Genomic DNA, 25,530 nt, shown 5'->3' on the forward strand with positions numbered 1-25,530 from the left:
ATAAACACGATCAGATAGAAGCATTTCTTAACAAATTCACATTCAGGTTTGACATAATAATGATAAGTGAGACATGGTACAACTCAAAAGATGTCATTTCCTTGCCCAGATACCAAAGCTTCTTTCTAAATAGACCAAACCGCCATGGTGGAGGTGTGGTGCAGATGGTGTCAGAAAGGCTTTCATGTGACTTGATTACAGATTTCTCAAAAACCACACCAGACTACGAAGCGCTTAAGGTATAATGTGGATCCTATGTTTTCGCTGTTTTGTATCGACCACCTCATGGTAATACCGAAAGCTTTCCAGTCCTTTCAGAACAATTACCATGTTATGCTTACCAAAATAGACTGTGCATAAACATAGGCGGTGACTATAATGTAAACTTACTGCAATCGAATACAGTTTCCCACTACCTGATCTTACTCCTAGATTCTTTTGGTTGTGCGAACGTGATAAAAACACCCACTCGAGTTGCATGCCTTTCTGAATCTCTTATCGACTTATTTATTACGAACAGCCCAATACAAGATATCAATGCTGGTATCTAGGTGATCACTTGCCGATATACATGTTTTCTAAATGAAATAACACACTTAAAGCGAGCCAAAACCAATGTAAATCTTTCGTCATGAAGGGAATAAATCCAAGAACAATGAATGACTTTCGAAACCAACTTCGAAGTGTAAACTGGACACCCGTATTTGAGTGTAACGATGCTAATACAGCCTACGATACACTCATGCTTATCATAAAAAAAAAAAAAGTACACTAGTTGTCTTAAATTTAAAAACGTAATGACATCTACAAAGATATGGAAACCTTGGTTAACAAATGAGTGTTTAAAGATAATTCGTTAAAAAAAACCAATTATACTCTCACTTTGTGCAGTCTAAAAGCCCGGATGATTTTTTGCATTTAAGAAATACAGAAACTTTGTAACTAAGTTTCTTCGAGATACAAAAAAAAGAGTATCTGGAAAAGCTATTTAGTGATGCGGATACCAAAGGTGACCTAGTTTGGCATGCGCTTAATAAGCTCCTAAATTGCAGCAGAACTCGTTATGAAGAGCTCGAGACTACAGAGAATGGGAAGCAGCTAAAAGGTATAGAATTAGCAAATCGTCTCAATGAACACTTTACAAATATAGTGATTAGCGCTCACAATATAGATGCTCTCAATTTTTTGGGTGTGCCCAGCGTAAATACAGCGTTTTTTGAGCCTACAACACCCGACGAGCTTTACTCTGCTTTTATATCCTTAAAGAACAGTGAGGCACGTGACATCGATGGTCTCCAGATTAAACCAACTAAATTTGCAATAGACTTGTTAGTCTATTGTTAGTCTACTGGCATTTTCCCTACAAAAATGCAACAGGCAAAGGTTACTGCTCTGTTCAAATCAGGGGACAGAACTGACATGTCAAATTATCGGCTGGTGTCAGAGCTCCCTGTCACATCAAAAGGCTTAGAGGAGGTTATCTGTAAAAGGGTTGTGTCGTTTTGTGAAAAATATCAATTATTATCTCCGCATCAATTTGTGTTTCATAGGGGCCAATCGAATGAATTAGCTCTATTAACAAAGAAGGATTTAATCTTGAATGGCTACGAAGAAAAAAAATTAACATTAGGCGTATTTATCGATCTGCCAAAGCCTTTAACAGGATCAATCACATTACTCTACTAAAAGAAACTTGAACATTACGGATTTCGTGGATTACCCCTGGACATTCTAAGGTCATATTTAACCCATAGGAAACAATGCATTTACATCTCAGGAGAATACTCAGGACCCCTGAATTAGAGGCTGGTGTTCCCCAAGGGAGCATATTAGGACCTATACTGTTCAACATCTATATAAATGATTTAACAAACATCAGTAACTTACCTCACTATATAATACACGCAGATGACACCAGTCTTTTTTTCCAATCATGTAATGCTGATAACTTATCACAACTAGCAAACCCCGTCCTTGATAAACTATATTGGTGGAGTAAAGCAAATTTTTTACAAATTAATTCTAAAAAAAAAAAAAAAAAAACAAAGCTGTTCTTTTTGCACCCACCCAAAAACATGTAAATCGCAATCTAAACATATTCTATCGATCAGAACGAATTGACGTCCCCGCGGTCGTGAAAACACTGGGAGCGATTTTTGATCAGAATTTAAGGTTGGGACAAACACGTAGAACGCGTGGCAACAAGTATGGCAAAAGCATGCGGTGCACTTTGTAGGCTTCGAGACGTTCTTCCGCTAAAACTATGGCTATTGCTGTATAACACCATATTTATTTCTCATGCAAATTATTGTAGTCTTGTATGGGGGACAGCATCACAAAAAGATATTCAGATGTTATCTCTTTTACAAAAAAAAAGCATTGCGCCATGTTGCTTGTATTTCTTACGGCAGTCATACAAGTACATTCTTTTCTAAGTTTCACGTTCTCCCATTTCATTACAATTATCAGTTTAATCTTGCTATGAAATATAAAGAAAGCGTAAAACGAGGCCACACGGGATTCACTGATCTTTGTAATCTAAGCAAACCTCATCACCTCAAATACGGCATTCCGGAGCGAGAAACCTTGGCCGTGCCAAATATCGATATTACTGAACAGTCTTGAAAAAGAAAACATGAATCTTAAGACTGTCTCATGTCGAATTTTGAAGGAATGTTTCATTAGCCGTGCGACTGCATGTGATTAGTCTATGTTGTATTTGCGTTTCCTTTTCTTGCTTGTAACTTAAGTATGAAATTATTTTGTATTTGTCTTGTATGTGAAAGTGCTTTTATATATTGTTATGTGCCTGGAAAAATGTATTGTTTCACCCCGTTACATAAATCTTTAATTTTCTGTTAGGAGAAGGTGTGTATTGCTGGTAAAAAAAAAAAAAAATGTTGGTTATAGTGTATGTTTTCAAAAACATGTTATCAGCCCTTAGAAATGTTTTTCAAAATATATTGTATGTATCGGTGTATTATTGCATGAAAAGAGTTCACAAACTGTCTTGCTGCCAAATACTGTAGAGGCAGGGGCCTTTGTCAAGTCACTTAAAATAGCAGCTTTTTGCTCCTGTCCTAGCATTTGTACATTTAACAATGAATGGTGAAATAAAGGAAAGGTTGCAGGTTTGATACTGGCTGCACCAGCCACATTGCAATGGAGGGAGAATGCAAAAATGCTCATTTATCGTGGATTGGGTGCTTGTTAAAAGCACCTCAAGTGGTCAAAATTAATCATGCATGCAACTACGGCATTCCTCATATTCAAAGATCTTGGTTTTGTCATGCAAAACCATAAAATTTAATTTATTTAATTGCATATTCAGATTAATCCGATAAAATTTGAGAAACACTCGCCGGCAAAAAAAATTGATAGTTCCCTCAGATTTATCAAAAAAAAAAAATCACAAATTCAGGGCCCTCATTTATGATCATGCGACTATACTGTGACTACATTTCCTGAAAAAGGTGCGAGAAGCAAAGGTGTTCGTCGTGACAACAAACTCTTTGGACAGCCTGCTCATCAAGCTGAGGTTCCCAAAGGAAAACTCAAATGAACTGTTCAGGTGTCCTGAAGGTAAGATGGAAACTAAAAGGTGAATAATGAAATGAAGACTGAAAAGCTGAATTCCATCGCGTGGTAAAATAAAGCTCTGATAAACTTCGATTTTTGGAGAAAAAATAAACTGAAAATTGCAGAACCCTGCATGTACGCTTTAGATAGTTACTGTGGGGCTGTGACTAAAAGCTGGAGAGTTTCCTGTGCATGGTATGTAGACATACTATGTTAACACTTATAATAGCTGATAATATATGAGAAACACATGAAGTGCTTGTAAGACACTGATTCCCATATGCAACTAAATATTACTATGTGCACTTTATTTTTGCGCATTCATTATGGCATGAGTGTTATCAAATTTGCTTTTTACCTGCAACCACTCTTTGCTTTTGGCTCATGCAAAATGCACTCGCAGTACCAAGGGTATGCCCAATAGGGCAATCCTAATCAGATAGAACACATGTGGAAAACACTCTGGTGCATTTCAAATTGACGTGAGCACTGTTGCCTGCTTTGGAATGAATGAATGTTTGATGTTTGAAGGGGTTGGGACACCAAATTTTGAGGCTATAAAAAGTATGTTGTAGGCTGCTTCTGTATGCAAGGACACCCACAATGAGGTATTGGATGCTGCAAAGATTTCAAAATAATTTTAATTCAGCTCCAAAAAGTCATTAAAAGCTCATTCTCGTGGTCGAGACCCATCGCTAGCACATCAGTTATGACGTCCCAGTGGAGGAGCGAAAATATTGACGTCATGGCACACCAGCACAAAAACGTGGCGTATGATGAGTAGCGATGAAATGCCGATTACGGAGCCTGCTGAGCCGAGCAACCGAGCATAGCCTCCACTATGACCGAGCTACAGGCATATAGAAATCCTTTCTTAATGAAAAGAAGGGGTAAGGCGTGCAGACACGGACACAGAAGGAGAGAAGTCGACAACACGAACGCCGCACGGCGGCCCATGAACGGCAAACTGCGTGCGGCGAGTTGCCGTGCCGGTAATGTGGACGGGCCTTTACATTGAGTGTACTAGCTGGCTGACTCCGAAAGGGACCAGGATATGAGGCATTCGTGTTGTCCATTTCTCTCTTCTTGTGTCCGCGTCTGAACGCAATTGCCCCTTAATTTGCATTATGAATCCTAACCAACTAGCTCAGCTTCCTGTCATTCTAAAAATCCTTTCTCTATGCTACAGGCTTCTAGAACACTGTAACCGAGCTAACCCTGGCCCCTGGCTGACCGAGACATGCACAGCGCTATCGCGGACAGCAGTTGACGTAGCATTTGCCAGTCACATAGTTCGGCAGCTCGGAGTGGTCTCTCGTTCACTTGGCCTTTCTCAATGTGAAGGCCCGTCCACGTTACCGGCACGGAAACTCGGCGCACGCCGTTCACGGGCTCCCTTGTGACGGCGTTTTTGCTCGCAAACGGCGAGATTTCCTTGCCGTAGAGAGGATATGCCCGGGACTCATTTGTGTGGCAGCCGTACGGCGAAGCGGCCAATCAGCGACCGAGGAGTGGTCACTCTGGCACTGACGGCAGCCTTACCGCCTCTGACTGTTCGGCGCCGCCGATATCGTCGCTAGGCCTTTTCTGGTTCACTTCAAAGCTAAAGCTTACGGCACTTCGGATTGAATCACCGACTCTCACAAGCTGCAATATTTTCTTACCATTGTTGTCGCTCTTCGCAATAATTATAATAACCACGACATGCACTTCGAATCGCCAGTTGTTTACCTCTGCTGGCAGAGCACGCGTATGCGCGAGCAGACGACGCAGCATAGTTTTACGTCACTATTTTTGTGACTCACGTGACAAAGCCATGTTGCGTTTCCTCTCCTATGACGTCATAGCATCACCCGGAGCCCAGAAACCAAACCGAAACCGCTCGGTATAATAATGCTATTATTAAATTATTTATTGGGTATATATGAATCCCGCGGTGTGTATCGTGCTTCCTGAAGCAGTACGCAACGCTCGAATTTAAGAACGCATGAACTAAAATTTTCATGTCTCCACCCCTTTAATGGTGCATGGGCTCGGTATGGCCAAAGAGCACCATCCTAGTAGACAGTTTTAGCATAGCGTAGGCTATACCATTGCGTATGCTATAAAATAGCGGGTCGTCACTGCGCATGCGCAGAGCACTAAAGGACCCATAGTGTATAGTGTACGCACGCTATTTCTCAAATTTAGCATTAGCGTCTTCGCGTGGTTTGCGGAGTTTGCGTGAAACATGGCGGCGGTTCTGGCTGCCTGCTTCGAATCGAATTTGGCATTGCTTTTGTAAAATGCACTTCGTTCGTAGCAAATGATTGTGTAAATGGCTTTCGCTTAGACTCAGGCCACTTCGACGACAGAGTATTATGGATAACCTTGTGGTGTTCTCAAGACTCGCCGGCAAACTAAAACTGTAAAAAATGTGCGCTGCTTAGCGTACGCTACACTAAAGCATATAGAGTATGCTAAACTAAATCTGTCTAGAGTTAATGAGTTTGCAGTGGACTGATGGCTTCTGTGAAGTTAATGTGACGTGGCTGTAAAGGGGCCTAAAAGTGTTGATGTAAATTGCATAAAATCTATGTGTAATAAAATTATGGGAATGACTATTGACGTGTACTATGATTAAAATGCATTGAGAAAGAATGATGCAATATATAAAATATGTGAGATGCTAAAATTGACTAGAGCACTACTGCCTCACCAGAGCCCTAGAAACCCAAAGGCGTAGAGGCATGTGCTATACAAATAAAACTATCGTAGCGGCATCTTCTGGAAAGAGGATGCGCTACGAAATTAATGGGCTTGTAACATGTAGCACAACTTTATTCAAGAAAGCGAGGACTGCTTTGGTCTTAAAAAGCGGTTCTTGACCATGAAACATAGCTGGATGCAGAGGGACGCAATGGCGGTATGCAAAAGGAAAATGTTTCCTCCTGTCTCTTTCGGCTTCCCGGCACTCCAAGAAGACGTGGAGGATGGCCAGCCTGTTGCCACATTTACCACAGGTTGGAGGCTCGTCACCGGTCAAGAGAAAGTTATGAGTTCCAAATGTGTGTCCTATTCTTAGTCTAGTGAATAGGACATCTGTTCTTCATGTTTTCGTAGCTGGGTGCCAGAAACCTAACTTCAGCTTAATTAGGTGAAGCTTATTATTCGTTTCAGCGTCCCACAAGCATTGCCAGCGACTTCGCAGTTTGTTTCTTAAGAAAGGCTTCATGTCTGTGGCAGGGACAGCAGCAGAACGAATACCCTGCGATGCCATTGATTTGGCAATCTCGTCGACAAGCACATTATCCTCAATTCCTCCGTGGCCAGGAACACAGCATATTACTACATGTCTACGCAATAAATAGATGTTGCTTAAGAGTGAGTAGAGTTCGTTGAAGACAGAATTTCTGTACTTTTGTAGAGAAATGAGTGCTTTTACAAGGCTTAACAAGTCTGTGAATATGATTGCTCTGTCAAGTTTTAGTTTCTTTATATGTTTTACCGCACACAGTACTGCATAGGCTTCTGCAGTGAAGATAGTTGTTAGGGAGTTTAACACGTCAGATTCAGAAAAAGAGGAACCAACAGCAGCGTAAGATATGCCAACATGTGATTTTGACGCGTCTGTGTAGAATTTGCAGCAGGAGTACTTTGATTTAAGTTCATGGAGATGTATAGCGATTTCGAGGTCAGGAGCGTGCTTTGTGACCTCTACAAAGGATACAGTCTATCACCTGCCACTCCCAGGGCGGTAATAGATTAGCTAGAGCCACTAGGCAATGTTCGAGAAATGGGACATCCATTTCTTGGCTAAGTTCTCTTACATGCAGTGAGAAAGGCAATCTAATAGAGGGTCTATTACATGTCAAATCGTTAACGGTTGTGAAACACGGATGTTCCTTATTAGAGCACACTTTCAGAAAATAGGTAAAGCTGGTGTATGTCCTCTGAAAATGTAGTGACCACTCATCTGACTCTACCTATAGACTTTCGACAGGGCTTGTTCTAAATGTGCCAGTGGCCAGGCGGATATCCAGATGGTGGATGGGGTCTAACATCTTTCTTTAGCACGCTCGGGGCGGCAGAGTGATAAACCACGGCACCGTAGTCCAGTCGTGATTAAACTAGGCTCCTGTACAGATTCAATAAACACTTCCTGTCGCTACCCCATGTTGTGTGGGATAGGATATTAAGTAAGTTCATTGTTTTTAGACATCTTGCTTTAAGAAATTTTATGTGTGAAATGAAAGTAGGCCTGGAGTCAAGTATAACACCTAGAAATTTGTGCTCTTTTTTGACAGGAATTTGTTGTCCGTCCAGTTCTACAAAAGGATCTGGAACGAGGCCTCTCTTTCTTGTAAAGAGAATACAAGAGCTTTTGTGGGGGTTGATTTTAAATCCATTTTGGTCTGCCCACTTGGACTAAAGAGAATGGCCCAAACTGACACTGCCTCAAGGGGCGTGTTAAGGGCTACTATTGCTACACCGCCAGAGGCGGTAGTCTCGTCGCGGTCATTCCGAAAGATAGAGTAATTACGAAGGAAATTAGTGTTAGTAGGTTTCAGATGTGTCTCTTGAACACACAGCAACTTTGAATTATGTTTGTGTAGGAGTTCTCTAACATCGTCAAGGTTATGGAGAAGTCCTCTGACATTCCATTGTAGTATTTGTGCATCCATTATGCTAAATGTGTTTAGTGCTGTGTGTTTAAGAGACGACGATTAGCTCACGGGCCCTTTGGAGGTGCCGTGATGAGAGTTTTGTCTTTTTGGAGCGGTCGAGAGAGGCTCGCCGCTCCTTATGCGCTGGTGGCGCCATCTGGCTCGTTGTTGTGTTTATCGCCTCTTATGAGGTGCTGGACACGCGCTCTCCCGAACACTGTGTTTGACGTTAAGGCCTCGGCACGTTGGACGAGGCCTTTGAGACCACCTGCCTGGAGGTCGATGGTCCCTTTGGGGTGGCAGAACATTATAAACTGTGGCCACCGGGGGGCTGGATGGCGTCACTGCCGGCTCACTGTGTGTGGACCGGACAGCCGCCGGAGGCCATTGTGGCGCTGCCCCCGGATGCGCCAGATCGGCAAAGCTGCTCTTAGGCAGGTATGACACCCGCCTACGTGCCTCCTTGAAAGATATATTTTCTTTGACTTTTATTGTGACAATTTCTTTTTCTTTTTTCAGGATGGGCACAACCGTGAGTACGCGGCGTGCTCCCCATCACAGTTTACACAGTGGAGAGTGTTCTCGCAAGATTCAGAGGGATGTTCATGGGCACTGCATTTCGTACAGGTTTGGCAGCCACGGCAGCTCTGTGAACTGTGGCCGAAATGTTGGCATTTGAAACATCTGAGGGGATTTGGCACATACGGCCTAACACGAAACTTGATGTACCTGGCCTCTACAGACTTGGGCAGAACACTTGAGCCGAATGTCAGTATCAGGTGCTTGGTTTTGATTTCTTTGCTGTCCCGCCTCATCTTAATTCTTTTGACCTTTATAACATACTGGTCACTGAAGCCCTCCAAGAGTTCAGCCTCAGTGAGCTCCAGCAAGTCATCATCCGAGACAACGCCCCGGCTTGTGTCATCGTACGGTGCGAGGTTACCATTACTTGTGTTTCCCCAAATGACACTAGTTTTGGCAATTTCTCATACTGCTTCTGATCGCGGAGCTCTAAGAGGACACCACCGCTTGCCATCCTCGAAGCCTTATAACCTGGACCAAACACTTCAGTCAATGACTTGAAAGCAAGGAAGGGTGAAATTGTTCAAACTGGTTTATCTGGTTTTTCAGAATGAATCACATGGAAATGGGGGAAGGATTCTTTTTGCCGACCAAAAAACTGGAAAACTTCATCGGTGCACCCTCAGAAAAGAGGGCGATCAGGGAGTGTAGGGAATGAACTATCCATAGAGGAATGTGCAGTTTTCAGCAATAACGCCAGCCACCCACCATGGAGCCTTACAATGGGACGCTTACAGGGACTGTAAAAACAGGTCTTGCAAACGCCAGCTGTACGTTATCACTATAACCAAATATGAAATAACCTAAGTTGGCTATTTACACAAGGTTAACCATTGCTGCTGGAAAAATTGGAAGTAAAGGGAAGCCAGGAAAGGTGGAACACGAGAGAAAGACAAAGGTTGGAGAGAGAGAGAGAGAGAGAGAGAGAGGCAACTACCAATTTCCCCTGGGTGGGTCAGTCCGGGGGTGCTGTCTATGTGAAGCAGAGGCCAAAGAGGTGTGTTGCCTCTGCCGGGGGGCCTAGAAAGTCCAAACACCCGGCATCGGCTCAACCCCCAGGATCCTCCTTTCCCCAAACACAGCTAAGCCGCGCACGGCTACATGCAGAGGGATCCAACCCTCGTGTGCTCGGGTACGTGGTGTTGCAACACACCAAACGCCTGCTGACACAGACACCCCTGCGGGGACCTGCTTTGGAAAATACAGTAGTGCATGTAGAGTGCTCAACGATTGAAATGCGATATTGTCAGCACATTTTGCGCCACCAGTGAGCACTGGGTTATTGCCAAGGGTTTGAATGCAGTCACAATGCATCACAAAGGTACTTTCTTTCATGCGATACAAAACTGCATCAGCTCGGTGTCTCCAGCGACCACCAGTAGTGCAAGAAAGTGCCAGCAGTCATGCGGTCTGAGTATTGCGTTTCAATCACTGAGCACTGTCTTGAGCAGTGCAATTCGATTAAAGGACAGCTGACCGTGCTGTCAGCATTGCCGCTGTTGCTGCCAAGTGTACTTTTCTTTACAGGCACAAGTTTGCTCAACAGAGTTTGCATCTTTGCATCTTCATTCTCTGCCTGCTTGCCTACATACATTGTTCCCACATGACAATATGCGTAAACTCAACAGCCTGTGTTCAGAGTTTACAGCAGCAGTTGTAGGCGGAAGTACAGACCTTAAAATTGTCAGCAAAATTTGAGAACGGGGTCTTTAAATTTGCAACACTGCCTTGTGATAACCATGGGTGTCATTGGCAGGGGCACACATACACAGCGACCATACAACGCTGTTGTAGCATGTCCATGTAATTTTGGCAACAATGCCCCTAGTTATCATGAAATGCTGCAAGCGCTGAACACTCCTATTTTACATGCTGTTACTAATGTCTGTTACATACACACATAGAAACCACCAAACACACAGCCACATACTACAATACATGAATTTTGAATTCGTAACTCCATATGTCATGCTTAGCCTTTAACACTTTCCTGTCCATGGGAAAATAGGCAGTTCTTGGGTGGTCTAGTAAATGATTTTTTTACTGCTACAGCACATGCTCGATATTTAAATGTATGCCATGAATTTGTAGAAGGAATGTGCTTTCTAATGGTATTATTTTCAAGCAAACATTTATTAACAATTCTTTGAAGAAAATTATTTAATAGAAAAATTTGTAATGAAACTGAGAGAACTCTGTAAAAACATCAATGCTGCTTTGCACCAAGAGAACATTAAAAAAAATTCGAAATATACATTTTGAACAAAAAGACTATACACACCATTCCCACAGATATGAGCTTCCTATCTGTAGAAGTTCTTTATATACAAGGGAAAATGTAAGCCCTAGTGGCCATTTGGCGGTCCGTAAAAGCTGCGCGGCGGCTTTTACAAAGCGCCACGTGCCAATGCAGAGCGCAATGCCGAGGTCTACTCCCGACTGTCTTCTTACACAAAACTCAACTTTTTGCACTGCCGCCGGCAAGTGGTCCTGCCCAAACCACGTTGACACCCTGCAGATAAGAACTGTGACCTTTAGAACACACCAGATATCTCTAGGTCTGAGCGCGGCAGTGTAGAAACGGTTCAGAGCAGAAAACAAAACTTGCAGGCGGACATCTGTTGATGTTCCAGGGCTATTTGATGCACTTTTGCCATCTGTACTGAAGTCCGATGAATCAAAATCATCTTCAGAGTCTGTCCTGCTACAGTCGACTGATAAACCGGACTCTAGGGAGAACGTAAATAAGTCCAAACTACCGAAATGTCCAAAAAAATGAATGTATGTATCCGTAAAAGATTTCTTTATGTTTTAAGGTCTCTCTGCAAGGATGAAGTCATCGATTCACTGCTGCACGCACTTCCACTTACATGCAACCAAGTCCACCTGTATTTCTGCCAGTTTTGTGTTGTCTCTGTAGGCTGATGGAAGGACTGCAAAGGCTCCAGTCAGATCCGCATGTGAAGGCTCCGGTGCACACGGCACATCATTATCGTCTGTGTTAAAGTTGCACTTTGACGGTGGGAGAACTTGCTCAATTGTTTCATCATCATTCAGTTTGGTACACGACGACACCACACTGTCTGCAAAGTCTTCAAATGTAACGGCGGCCAGAAACGGCCCACTGCAGCCTGGCAGGTCATCAATGATATCCACATTTGAGCTCATTGTAGTAGGCAGCAGTTCAGGCTCTTCAGTTGCGGAGTCGGGCTCATTCGAACTGCGAGGGCACTATTGGTGCCATTTGTTGCTGACTGTCGATAACTTCACGAGAAATACTTCATGGAGCCAGCCGAGCGCTGTCTGGAACGCATACTAAAAAACAAACAAGCACAGAATGGCGGAATGCTGTCCAGAAGGGGAATTCAACAAGAGCAGGCCATGTGCGTTGGTCACGGAATGTGTAATGTGATGATAGTGATTTTGATGTGATCTTACAATTCAGGCAAATCCTCCAAGATGGGCATCTGCAGTTAAATCTCTGAGGCACAGTGCTGCGACCAAGGCAAGGCCTCAGGGATTACCATTTAGCATGTAATTTCTAAGGCCATACTTAATGTCTCTTCGAGGTTGCCAGAGGAGATAATGGCAGCAGAGTCGGCGTATGCTACAGCCACGGACTGAGTCCGGATAATCGAGTGTAGAGCTGGCGGCTGCCCAAAATATTGGTCGTTTTTACACATTAAGTCTATGGGGCCATTGGCAGTGCCACAAAGCTGTCTGAATTACTGAGCATGTCCAGGTTATCGGTGCCCGATTTATCGGTCGGCGACTGTACCACCACGAAAAGATTATGACGCACACTCATCAAAATCCGTCAAAATTTGCTGTTTCCGAAGGGCAGCTGCGCGTGACATTGGTGCCATGTCAGTAGCTATGAGCACTCGTCATGCCCGACTAAAAGGCACTGGATAGCGCAAGCTGTCCGAAAGTGCTCCAAGCACAGTAAAATATGAAGTTAAAATCATCGATAGCGGGTTATAAATGGCTATAGGCACGGACAGAAAAGCTTTAAACCTTCAAAAGGCCTGTGTAATATCGCGTCTTAGCAATCACACAAGTTATGAACATGGCCAGTTAGATTTCGCATCCACAAACCTACTGATTTTAAAATCTCCCCAACAGATAAAGACTGCAGAACACTACTGTTTACTAAAACTCTTGCCACCCTAACAGGATACAAGTGGGGTGTACAGACTTCAAAAATATGGTGCAAGTTTCTGAACACTCAGGAGAGGGTTCAGGCATATTCCAAGATTTATCAGTTTGGATTTAGTTCTGGCTCAAATTGCGCTTCAGATAAGATTTTTTGGTTCAGGTTCAGGTTAGATTTAAAAGCCTGATTGCAGCAGAGCAACAGATTCAATGACTGTGCTACTGCAACATAAGCGATAAGCCATTAAGGGTTATACAGGTGTGCAGCGGTTTTCCTAATCTAGCTCTACGGGTAAGCTGAATTTTCCTAGCTACCTATGCAGTCAGTCAAGAGTCAAGGCGCGGAACTATTCAGGTCTATGCGTGACATATGCACTATGTGCCCTGAGGTTGTGAGGAAATATTTTGCAAGTTGCGTTTCCCTAAAACTTATGTGCACAAGTGCACGGAGCCCTAACTGATACCATGCATGAATCTGCTTGTTCTTACCTTGGTACAAGCCCAACAAATGTATAAATATCAATGTGAATTACACTATAAAGGCAAAACTATAGCACCAAATGAATTATCAAAACAACATGACGAATAACTGAGTTGGAACCTACATTGTGTACAGCAGGCAATGCACAAAGAAAAAGATGAGGAGGAGAACAAGGAGGGGACTACTCACATGCGTAGACAACGTAAATACCCTTCTTTTCAACAGCATACTGGTATGTCCCAAGCTGCGAAAAAAAAGAATCACAAATTTAGATTCCACCCTCAATGTCACATTAAGATAAAGTACTATAAAATGTTGCAGACATCTCTTCAGGTAGCAGAAGCTTGATGTGGGCGAGTTGGTTGAGCATAATGAAAAAAGAGAGCGCTACGAAGACAAGGACGAAAGAACAACATGTACGACAGACAAGGCGCCTTGTCTGTCGTACATGTTGTTCTTTCGTCCTTGTCTTCGTAGCGCTCTCTTTTTTCATTAAGTATCTCTTCAGGTACCTAGACATAACAAAGCAGTAAAACATGCACTAGTTGTCAATGTACAGGTTATTGAAGAGAGAAAAGCACTGTTCTGAAATCAAGGAACACCTCTAGCTTTCCAGTGTATTTTAAATAAACAGCTTTAATCGCGGCCTTACCAAATATGTTCCTGGAGCGAAATTGCCCTTAGCTACTTGCTATCTGTAATGTGGATTTTACAAAATACATACTGTACATAACTGAACTCAAGTGAACTTGGCATTTATAACAAAATTTATGTGCAATTCCAGTTGGCTTGGTGCAGCATGCTTGTGCGACAAAAAGTTCAATCATGAAAATGTACTCAAGGTGCTTTATATTAATCTGGCTTGCCAACTTTAAGGTTCGATAAATACTACAGTTGTAGCCTAAAAATACTAAACTTTGGTTACAAATACTTATGTTTTAGTACTTAAGATGTGGACCATTTATTAAAATATTTCAAAGCGTTTATTTCGTGGGAATGCTGTAAACGGGCACACTCCTCTATATTCCCAGCTAAAACAATCTGCGTCACGGATGGAAATACTATTCGTGAAGTCTATTCGTTAAATTCACATAATAGTGGCCAAAAATAAGTTTGCCATTATATATACGAGTTTACTAATGTGGGTAGTGCTACTGCTGGTATGCGTCCAAATAATCAAGCAGGTGCAAAAAATCCAGCTCTAAAAATAAGTCTGCCACTTTATTTGTATATTCTAAAAATAGATTCCGCCCTAAGCACGACATAAAAAATAGTAATACCATTAGTATCTTTACGACAATCGTAAACAAGCTCTAAATTGCAGGAATTTATGATAAAATCGTAAAAGTTGGCAGCTACGTATTAATGTGTGTTAACAGCACCACAACAGCACAGTTGAGTAGCTTAGCAATGAAGGAAGAAACTTCTTGTGAAGAAATGCCATGGCAGTTAACTCCAGACTTAGGTAAACTTTAATGAATTCACGGATGCTGGATCACACATGAAAAATAGTGTAACACTTACTGTGATTCCAAGCGTGATTGCCAAGATCACCAGAGCCAAGATAAGCGACAAAATTCCTCTCGTGCGGGCAAACTGGGGACCTACAGATGAGCTATCCAGCACAAACAGGATAAAAGCAGGCTGTCAGTAAACTGATAATTATTATTGCACAATTTCACTTTTCAACCCTAACGATATAGTTCCTGCTGTTTAAGGGTCAGCTTAGTGTGTGGACAAATCATGACTGAATCAACAATTTAGTCTGCCATGTGAGTATAATTATCAGCGACAGATATTTTATTGAAGAAGTGCCTTGCTTTCTCAGATAATGCTTCTCTTTGTTATCTAGTTCAACGGTCCTTTCTCTCCATCACATAATTTATTATATAAAGGTATCAAACACATGTAAAATTTGAAGCTTTAACTTCTGCTGCTTGCACAGATGATAACTGCATAAAGTTGTGAGAACTGGGTGTGGCATTCACTACGCAATGAGTTTTTGCGAGTCCTTTGATAGAGTGCAAAGGCTCTGTAAATTGTCCAATACAACTCCAGAGACAAAGAGTCGCCGCTAATTCATAGGTGTATATCACTGTATCATATGCTGATTAACAGTGGGTGAACAAAGGAACAGCTCAAGGCTTGGAACAACTCATCTTTGAGATGGTCAAACCAAGCAAAACTCCTTTGTGCACAGCACCCAATGAAACCACCACAATCAAAAAGGCCTACATCTATTGGTACAGCACATAAATTTGCAAAATATTGATTTGGAAAGTGGTTTATGAATTTTATGTGCTACCTGGCTTAGAAAAAACTAACTGCAGTGTAAAGAATGAAGATCGAGCTAGCCTATGTGTAGCTTGTAGACATTTAGGAGATGTCACTGCTACAACATCAACCCTTGCCTTTTCGAAAACAGGCCTGTGATAGATGGAACTAGCATACCTAGCCACTTGCAATGAACCTAAAGCCTTAGAGCACATTCCACACATGAAGGAGGACTTCTTGTTGGGCTAGTTGGTATTTGCTTAACGACATATTGTAGTGCGAAGGCACAATTACAAAGAAGGCACACAGAGACATGCCACAGGCGCCTGTGATGTGTGTCTGTATGTCTTCTTTTTAACTGTGCTTTCGTGCTACAATATGCCGCTTGACACATGAAGCACACTCATAGTCCGGGAACTAAACTTCGATTAAACATATCCAGAAGTGGGGCATGTGAGGTAACGGGTCAACTGCACATGAAATGACATTTATGCACTTTAACTTCACTGCAATTATACATCAATTCAACCCTTTTTTATCCTTCCTACGGTATGTTCCCATAGAAGACCATTCATTATCTCCATTTCTTACTCATTGCATATACACTTGGAAAGCCTATGTGTGGACAACGCAGAATTAGTGAACAATGTACACTGCTGCACCCTTTACCAACACAGCATCTTGTCAGTGCCTGTGCTGCATGAATTTATGTACTTATATGACCATTTAAGAACATGCATGCTTTAGTGAGCCAACAGTCACAGTTGGACCTAGGGATGTCGCGCTCAAATTTTGTAACTGAAGAACGGTGACTGTGATTTAGTTGGCTACAAAATTACAGCTGCTTAGAAACTTTGTAGTAATTTCCTCACACATAGTAAACCTAAAATATTCTTCTTTTCAGCAACAAACATATTTGAATCTTCACCGTCATTATTGAGATTTGTGGAGTCAAATATCTTTTTTTTTAAACATTACTGCACGTAAGAACATACAGGGTAACAACAGTCTTCAGATAATGGAAGTAATACTGGCTTTTGTGCATGTGAATAGTCTCCACTGGGCCAATTCTCATAGAATTATTCACATTAGATCCTCCAAAAGATTCACTTTTTTTTCTACTGTCACTGTCATCAGCATATCAAGGAAGTTAAAAACATGAAACATACACTTTTCTGCAGTGCGGGCATCGAGATAGAGCATTGCTCAACGTGTTGAACTGTAAGGTAAGGAAAAACAATGAAAGCAGCAAGAAATGAGAAAGCAAGTGCAGGCCCATATGTAAAACAGGTGCAGTAAACAGATCAACAAACTGTATTCATCAAGTTGTCACCAAAGCTTTATAAAGTGATACAAAGCAGATCACTAAGAATCTTGACTCTCAGATTATAAGTTTTAAACCCATGCTGATGCATTACATGCAAAAGGGTGACTGTTTGGATGTGTTGACAATCCATGAGTTGTTCTAGACTTTGGTGTAACTCAGAATGAGTGAAGGAAAGTGAACGAGAAAGAGTGAAGGTGCAAACATTTCACTGCCAGCTCTGCAGCTCTGTACATTCCTTTGCAATTGTGTCACACAAACCCAGAAACAGGAAAGAAATACATTCAGGACAATAATAATAATAAAGAGGTGATTACTTCCAGGATGATCTATTCTACAAATGTAGCACCTTCTAAAATTGAGAACAATGAAAGTAATATGCCAGAGCTTGGCGTGCATTACAATACCGGAACAGTCCGGAGAGATAAAACAAAACCGAGGACTGGCAGCAAAATCATGGAATACAAGATGCAGCTAAGGAACAGATAATTCCAACAGGGAAAACACACCTGATTAAATCCTGCAACATGAACAAAGTGTAGAAGTGTTAAAATGTGAGGCAAGCATACCACTTCTACAATAACTTCACTGCACAGATGTAATTGCTAACACATGGCAATAAGCAGCAGCCTGATTTTACTCTATAACCCAGGGGCCTCCAAACTACTTGGTATCAGGTAATTGATAACTGGTAATTGATAACTGGTAATTTGTCAGAGCGTTGAGGGCCAGAAGAAGATTAGGTGAACCTAGGCAGAGTTTTCTGAACACATCTTTAATAAAAGTATTCAATCATATTTTAGTTTGAACATTTGTGCTGAGGTAGTCACGACAATATGAAATTACAGCTGTAGAGAGCACAGGAAGATATTTACAAATCTTCTTGGAAGCATACACATACTTGGTGTTTTTCTTAGACTATACAGAATTTTTTTAATTACCTGTGGCAGACAGCACAATTGTAATTCCTGAACTGGATTAGTCAAAGAGGCAGAGATTACTTGTACGAGAAAGCAAAATGCGTAATTGACTAAACAACAAAACTGCACTAATTAAGTTTTAACTAATTACTTTGGAGGACATATTGCAAATTACGAAGTGCAGCCTGTGAGTTCGCAAGGCATATCCAGTTGGAATGAATTCTCATGATGAAATCAGTTGAGATATTCATTTTCAAAATGTGCGATGAAATACAATGGCATCCCAATTACTTTTGTGCTTCAAAGCATAAAATTTGTGTCTTGTTTAAAAATTAAGTGCAACAACAGGGCATTTTTAACAGTATTTTGACATGGCACATTTCTTGAAACTGGTGCTACCATCAGAATTTGTTCCACGTTGATTTGCATTGCTAACTCACCAGCTACAATTCCTAAATTTCAATGTGTGCCATAAAGTAATTAGTAAAGGACTTAATTTGTGAATTTTTTTTTCATTAGTCAATTACCCATTGTGATTTCACATAGAAGTAATGTGCACTTTTTCGAATAATCCAGTTCAAGGATTACAATTGTGCTATTTGCCATGGGCAATTTTTTGAAATTCTGTATAGTCCTAAAAACATGGCTGAATCGATATTATAATGAAGGAGGAAATCCACAGCAGTGAGTATTAAGCAGCATCACGAGAGCCGGTCCAATCACTTGAAACATTGCACTACCACTCATAAAAGCGTCCCTGAAACGGTTCGGACAAATTTTGTAGACACGTACGGTACAGCTACAGTAAAACATTAGTGTCACAATATAAATGAAGTGTCTCATATTATGAGAGCTATGGACGATTACAAGTTATCCTTCCCCCTAGCCATGCTTTTTCTCCTCAACTCGCTCGCCGAGTCATCGGGGCTAAGCTCCACTTTTACTGGCTCTGTGTCATGATGTGACGTCGACTTCCAGTTGTCTTGGAGCCAGAGCGCGAAGCCTCTTCAGCCTCTCTGCTAGCAGCCTGGCTGTTGATCCCCCACGAGAGCTATCTAATCTAAGCAGCATGCGTTATGAGTCCCTTTGAAGCTATTAAGGCACGTTCACACTGAAGGCGGAGCGGACAAGCAGACAAGCAGATCCGGTCAAGCGGCTGTGGATTATCCGCTTTGCAGAAAATACGCGGCCATTTGGCTGGATCGCCACGGACCGATTTTTTTCTGCACGGACAAGTTGGCCGCTTTGGCCGCAGCCAATTAGAACCCGACACGGCAAAAGCGCTGGTGAACGAATGTAAACAAATGTCTTTCTCTGAGCTTTTCGCTTCTGTTCTTGAAAAGCATCAAAACGGCCAGTTGGGCCAGTTGGTTGGGATTCATAGTAAGGTTTGTTACAGCGCAACACAAGACGAGGACAAAAGAAGGTATAAAACAACGATACGGCGCCGTGTCGTCGCTTTATACCTTCATCTGTCCTTGTCTTGTGTTGCACTGTAACAAATCTTGAAAAGCGACTAGACAAGTGGCGAGTAAAATGTCAACGATATCGTCTTCTTCGTCTGAGCTCATCATTTTGCAGAAGTAGATAGCGGACGAGAGCGCGCCAACCCATGACGAAAAAAAGATCGAAAGCGTGCGTACAAACCCAAAGTGCCGTGAGATGGCGGCACGTCCCTGAAATTGCTAAAGAAATTACAAGATGACCCGCCTTCCCGGTGGTGCGGGCAGCCAGACAACCCGGCTGGTCTGAACTGGCGCGGGTGCTCGCCGCCTCGCCGCTTCGAAAATCCGCTTGTCCGCTTAATGCTCCGCTTTCGGTGTGAATGCGCCTTTAAAGTGGGCAAAAAAAATTTGGACACATTCTCCATTTTTAAAACAAATAAAGCACTCGTAAAAGCACTCTTGGCTATCCACAGTACATCTCCTTAACACCACCATGTGAAGAGCACTACAGTTTTCTTTTCGTTCTCTTACCTGCTGCACTGAATGTCCCAAATAGAAATGGTAGGCTGATTGGCAAAGAATGTGGACATTAGAAGTCCAAAGACATAAGTAACACTCATGTTGATCACACATAGGAAATACAGGTTAGTCAGCGTCAGAACATTCACATATCAATACAAACACGCATCCACACTGCATTAAGTCAGCACATGTCTAATGCTGCTGGTGGAAAATGAGCACCAGTGAGACAAAAGCTATTAGCCAAGGCACTGATACAAATTTAGACCTGCACATAAAAGCAAAGTATCAGTCAAGTGAAGAGCAAAACATTCCATGGTGTGATAATCTATGCTAGCATGTATTACTGTGCTTTCAGGACAGTCTCATCAGCTTGAGGCACGATAGCATGCCTCAAGGATTGAAAACTCGCAGAGAACATTAAAAAAAATATGACACACATGCTGGCTCACCAAAAAAGTTTGCTGGCAATGAACGCAAGATACTCGACAAAGTCCAGGCACAGAGGCAGGAGGAATGTTGGTCGTGCTAGGAGCCAAGTTGATGATTCGATGGCTGCAAACGAGCAAATTATGGAATATAATTTCACTTGAAACTTTCAGAATCATGTCACCACCTGGCTGATATATAGGCAACCTTAGTGTAACTAGAGCTTTCAGATTGTGAACCATAATTGTCTCCATATATTTTTTTTCTTAGTTACCTCTTTCTGTTGTGCCTTCAGACCGTGAAAGCATGTATAATAAATACACAAACAAACAAACAATTATCCCAATTCCACGCACTGTGGGAATCGACGCAAGTGAAGCTTTATGTGCTGTTTGTTTTGATTGACAACAATTAGTGGTGATGTTGACAGCAAATGCTTAATTTCTCGAGTGTTTAGTGCAATATGAGAGTGGCGAGTTGATGGTAAGTGTTACCTTGTGCGCACCACTGTTGTTTGTCTGCGTAGTACACAGAACACACAGCGAGATGTGTTTGCTTCAGGCGCTGTTGTGCGCCAATGTTCATAACCTCCAAGAAGGTTAGCTTACAGGCTGGTCTTAAAAGCATCTACCGAATTTTGCAGACAGTTGGACAAGCAGGCTAAAACACTCACTCACCAATTGGCTCTCGGGCAGCCTATCCTTTGAGATGTCACATTGCAGATCAGCAAGCAGTTGCATGGGCAGCGTACATACTTTTTGCCATGAGGTGCATGACGGATTGGCTAAAACATAGAAGCAGGAAAAAAATGATCCATACGCCTATAGCTCAGACAGAACGTATTGAGCAAACAAAGAACTGGAGCCCCTCCTCTTCCCACCAGTGGCAACTGTAAAGATGCTATTTCGTGAAGCATGCAGACACAAAGGGCACTTCGTGCTCTTTAGAGTGGAACATATCCGGCATTCTTTACTTGTGCCCAACTATGGTTGGCCATTGCAGCACAGTGTCAGCAGCTACCAAAAGTGCTCAGTACCCCATTTTCACTTGATACCTTTCAAGAAAGAGGCGGATGCTTAGCAAGTAAGCAAGAACTTGGTTATAATTTCTTTCTAATATAGCAATAAAATTGTGGTGGAGCATAAGCCTCATGTTTAGGGAGTCACTGGGTTTCATGTAAAGTGTTACTAAGAACAAACAGCTCTTACAACAGGTATGCTGGCATGGAAAGGTAGAGCTCCAGTTAGGCACCAATGAGCACACTGCAGTCACGTAACAGCCAAAATTTCCAAGTGTGAGGAGGAAGGCAGATCGTAGCACATACACGACTTGAACAGGGGATTTGGGGGGGATGTTACAGACCTTTATGTAAGTACCTCTTAGCCCCCCCCCCCTTTTGTGTGGGTGTGCCCAATGGTTGAGATGCACCAGGAAATGGTAAATGGCCCATTTGATCATTTCACAGACATGGGTAAACACCATACAGACAAAAAGCTCCTCTAGCAGGGCGAAAAGTTTTATGGCAAGGAAGTGGCATATGAGGAAAGTGGAGGAGGGACCACATGGACACAAAGGGCAACAGAGGAGCGGAAGACCAGGCCAAGGGAATTCGCTGGTGCATGTCTCTCTGAGGGGCACTTGTCGCTCAAAGCAAATATGTACACATAGGTATGTGTAAACAACACTCAGCCCCAGCAGCTGCATGTCTTGCAGTATATTGCCATGTTTTTATTGCCACTTGGTTGCCATAATTCATGTGACAACAAATAAGGTTAGTGGTGACACAATGTCAGTTTCTAAATGGTTACTTGGCCCAGTGCTTGGCTCTTCAAGGTATAGACAAAATTTCCTTTAATCTATGTGATGAACAATAGTGAATTAGGTTCATCGCTGAAAGCAGGGACAAGAAAAAAAATGTTTTCCTTTATTTTCTTTAAAAGAAATTTTTGCAGTACTCCCTACCAACATATGCAAAGCCTAGGCTAGACTTGATTCAAATTGACACATGTTTATACCAAAGCATCAGAATGCATCTTTCTTGGGCTGTCAAAGGGGTACTGACAAAAATGTTAGCTCGAAATAACTGGTAGTTTACATTGCTGCAAGCTCATAGGTGTGATCTGTAAGGTATCAACAGCAAATGCTGCTTATAACACATCTTAATTTAATTTTTAAATTCATGTGAGCAGCAAATCAAGAAGTGCAGCATCTAATGATGTCGTCATTAGCACAGGCCCTTGTTGTGAACCATGTTACACCACAAGTTCCAGCAACTGATTTTGGTGACATGTGACATCATTGGCTTGTCTCACTGTTTGGAAGACATTTCAGCACTGTTTGCATTGGATGCTTTGCACTAGCTGTACACGAAGCGTATGCGTAACCTACATACCATTTAGGGATCGCAAGGTTAGCAGTGCCGTGGCTGGCACTAGCAAAGCTGGTGGTGACATCCTGCAGCAATTTGTTTCAGTTGCGTGCTCCCTGGTCAGACAATGCATCACCAGATGTTGCCACCAGTGTTGCCTTCTGCCGTACACCTCTATGATTACCCAACAAACAATGAACGGTACGAAGTTTGTGGATAAGCTAAAACATGGCTAGAACTCTCTAATGCCGGGATTATACTGCGCAGTGGACTGCTGTCCAATGAAGCACTATGATGGTGTAGCAATGCACATGTTTTAAGAGTCTAAAAAATTGTGGGTCAGTACTCCTTTAAACGTGGATGCATTGTGCACTTTCTACCCTCAGTGCTTCCCAGCAGGCGTCCAAAGGCACTCACTACATTTCAGAAGAATTAAAGGCAACCCCTAGGAAACTCTCATTGAAAAGTATAAGCATCACAAAGTTGCACACCTAAGGAAATCACAAGCAAAGTTAAAAACAAGAGAGACGCCACAGCATTGTGTTTGTGACATGCTATGTAAAAATTAGTTGGCTTCATTAGAAGTCTCCGTGAGATTTCTTAGAATGTTAGTTGAAATAACAAGAAAAACAAATGAATATGTGGGAAGAAAGGTAGGACAGCAAGTTCTGACAAAATGGTGATAACTGCCTTTAATGGGACACTAAAACATCCACTAGATCAAGCCAAGTTGGAAGGTTACCCCTTTAATTTTGTCTGGATTTGTGTGGCAGAAAAAAAAGATTATTTATTCAAACAAGAAATGAAGGCCGAACTTCTCTCTCTGATTAACACAAACCATAGCACATGTGACACCACTGTTTTGCTGATATTCAGAACAGTTCACCCCAAACACAGAGTTTCCTACAATATACCAGAGGGAATTCTGGCACTGCAGTCGTTGACCCACCATGGGAATGATGGGAAGTACATGGATTTGTCTGATCTTCGTGCTTGTGGATTCAGACATTCTTGTCGCTTTGTACATTATGCTTTATATGCCTTCATTGTCTCAAATTTCAAAGCAATCTATACTCTTCGAAGTGCAGAAGGCTATGTGAGCACACACAATTGCTAATAATTGCAACGATTGAGCTTGTCGAGGTGGCCAAATCAAAACGCGCCATGCATCTCAAGGTACTGGCATGCCCGCGATAAATTCATAACGGCATTTCACATCACTTGTCGATGCATGCGTCCGTGGCATAATGGTCCCGATGTCAGGCTTCTGTGCTAGAATTCCTATGTTCAAATCCTGCCATCGGACAATTTTATAATGTTTATTTAATTATTTATTATGCAGCACATTGTTGAAAATCACGACTTTACAAAGTCACGATGTCGTTTGAAGCCACAAGGACGAAGTTTAAGGCAAATCCATGTACTTCCCCTAATTATCCTGCTAGGTCAACTGCTCCCATTGCAGCTCTCGTAGACACTAGCGCCAGAGTTCCCTCTAGTAATTATTGTATGAAACTATGACCCGAAATGCAAATAGAAACAAGTCTAACATAGCTGTACACATTGTACGAGCTGTGATGCATTAATACACTTTATAAGATGATAATGTTGGAGCCTGCTAAAAGGAGTTAGAGAATGTTTCTGCCAAAAAACAACTAGTGAGGTTCCCTGAAGAAAAGCTGCTAAGTATATATAACATGGGATGCTACCATAACATAAGTGGAAGCACTAAAGAGACTACTGAAGATCCACGGCTACTCAATATGCAAACAACGCACAATAACTGCCAGGAAATGGCCTTTGAGTGCAGGTGACAAAGCCGGGTTCCTTACCGTAGCCTCATTACAGCGAGAACACTTGACCACATGTTGGTCTCGGCGATTGGTGATGTCGATGACATAGCCACAGACTCGGCATGGAACAATGTTCCCTTGGGCAGCATACTGAGGACTGTAGGGCGGTGGCAGTTCATCTTCAAGAAGGAAAAATGAGCAACATGGAATCACTCATACCATTTAGTTAGTAACAAGCACTGAAATTACATATAAAATTACGGCAAAATTTAGCAGCAACGGTGAACCCCAAATTTTAACTGCTATAGCATTCAAGAGTGTGATACCAAATATTTTTAATATCACCCATTTACGACTAAATATAATTGATAGTTTGGACTACTGGAGCCTGCATGGGGCAAGATCCACACAAGTGATATGTCTACTGGCTACTTTGAATAATGATAATAAAATTAATTAATTATGGGGTTTTACGTGCCAAAACCACTTTCTGATTATGAGGCACGCCATAGTGGAGGACTCCGGAAATTTCGACCACCTGGGGTTCTTTAATGTGCACCTAAATCTAAGTACACCGGTGTTTTCGCATTTCACCCCCATCGAAATGCGGGATAATAAAATTAATAATAATGATGATGATGATGATGATGATTATGACGATGACCTTTACTTCTGGCTTCATAAATATAACACAGTCCGACTGTACCTGGCAGAAGGTAGCAAAAGCACATTGAAGCACAATGTGCCACCACATGCAGCTGCAAAGCCACAACAAAATTTCATGACATCTACCCCATAGTAGCAGCATGCAAACATCAAAGAAAGATTGCACAGCAGAATTCAAACATCACATATAATTTTCTTGCAACCATTTTAGTGAGTTTTTAGCGCTAAGCAATGAAACAGTGTTTGCCAGACAGCTGAACGTAAGGGGGACAAGAACTTTATGATGCAACTAAAGTCAATAAACCATCTATGGGTAGAAAATGCCAATTTATGTATTAAGAGCATACTG

General features: G+C 42.1%; 1 protein-coding gene across 1 annotated transcript in view; it reads right to left on the bottom strand.

Moving 5' to 3' along the window:
* The window catches only part of LOC142563497 (type I phosphatidylinositol 4,5-bisphosphate 4-phosphatase-B), a 45,455-nt gene that overhangs the window by 14,449 nt on the left and 5,476 nt on the right, over positions 1 to 25,530 (bottom strand). Inside the window, exons 2-7 of the mRNA XM_075674050.1 lie at positions 24,555 to 24,694; positions 21,032 to 21,138; positions 20,378 to 20,480; positions 16,887 to 16,936; positions 14,968 to 15,058; positions 13,633 to 13,687 (exon numbers count right to left, since the gene is read on the bottom strand). Coding sequence (XP_075530165.1) covers positions 13,633 to 13,687; positions 14,968 to 15,058; positions 16,887 to 16,936; positions 20,378 to 20,480; positions 21,032 to 21,138; positions 24,555 to 24,694 — 546 coding nt within the window. The remainder of the gene's footprint in view (positions 1 to 13,632; positions 13,688 to 14,967; positions 15,059 to 16,886; positions 16,937 to 20,377; positions 20,481 to 21,031; positions 21,139 to 24,554; positions 24,695 to 25,530) is intronic.

This window comes from Dermacentor variabilis, chromosome 1 (genome assembly GCF_050947875.1).
Source record: "Dermacentor variabilis isolate Ectoservices chromosome 1, ASM5094787v1, whole genome shotgun sequence".
In the NCBI taxonomy this organism is placed as follows: domain Eukaryota; kingdom Metazoa; phylum Arthropoda; class Arachnida; order Ixodida; family Ixodidae; genus Dermacentor; species Dermacentor variabilis.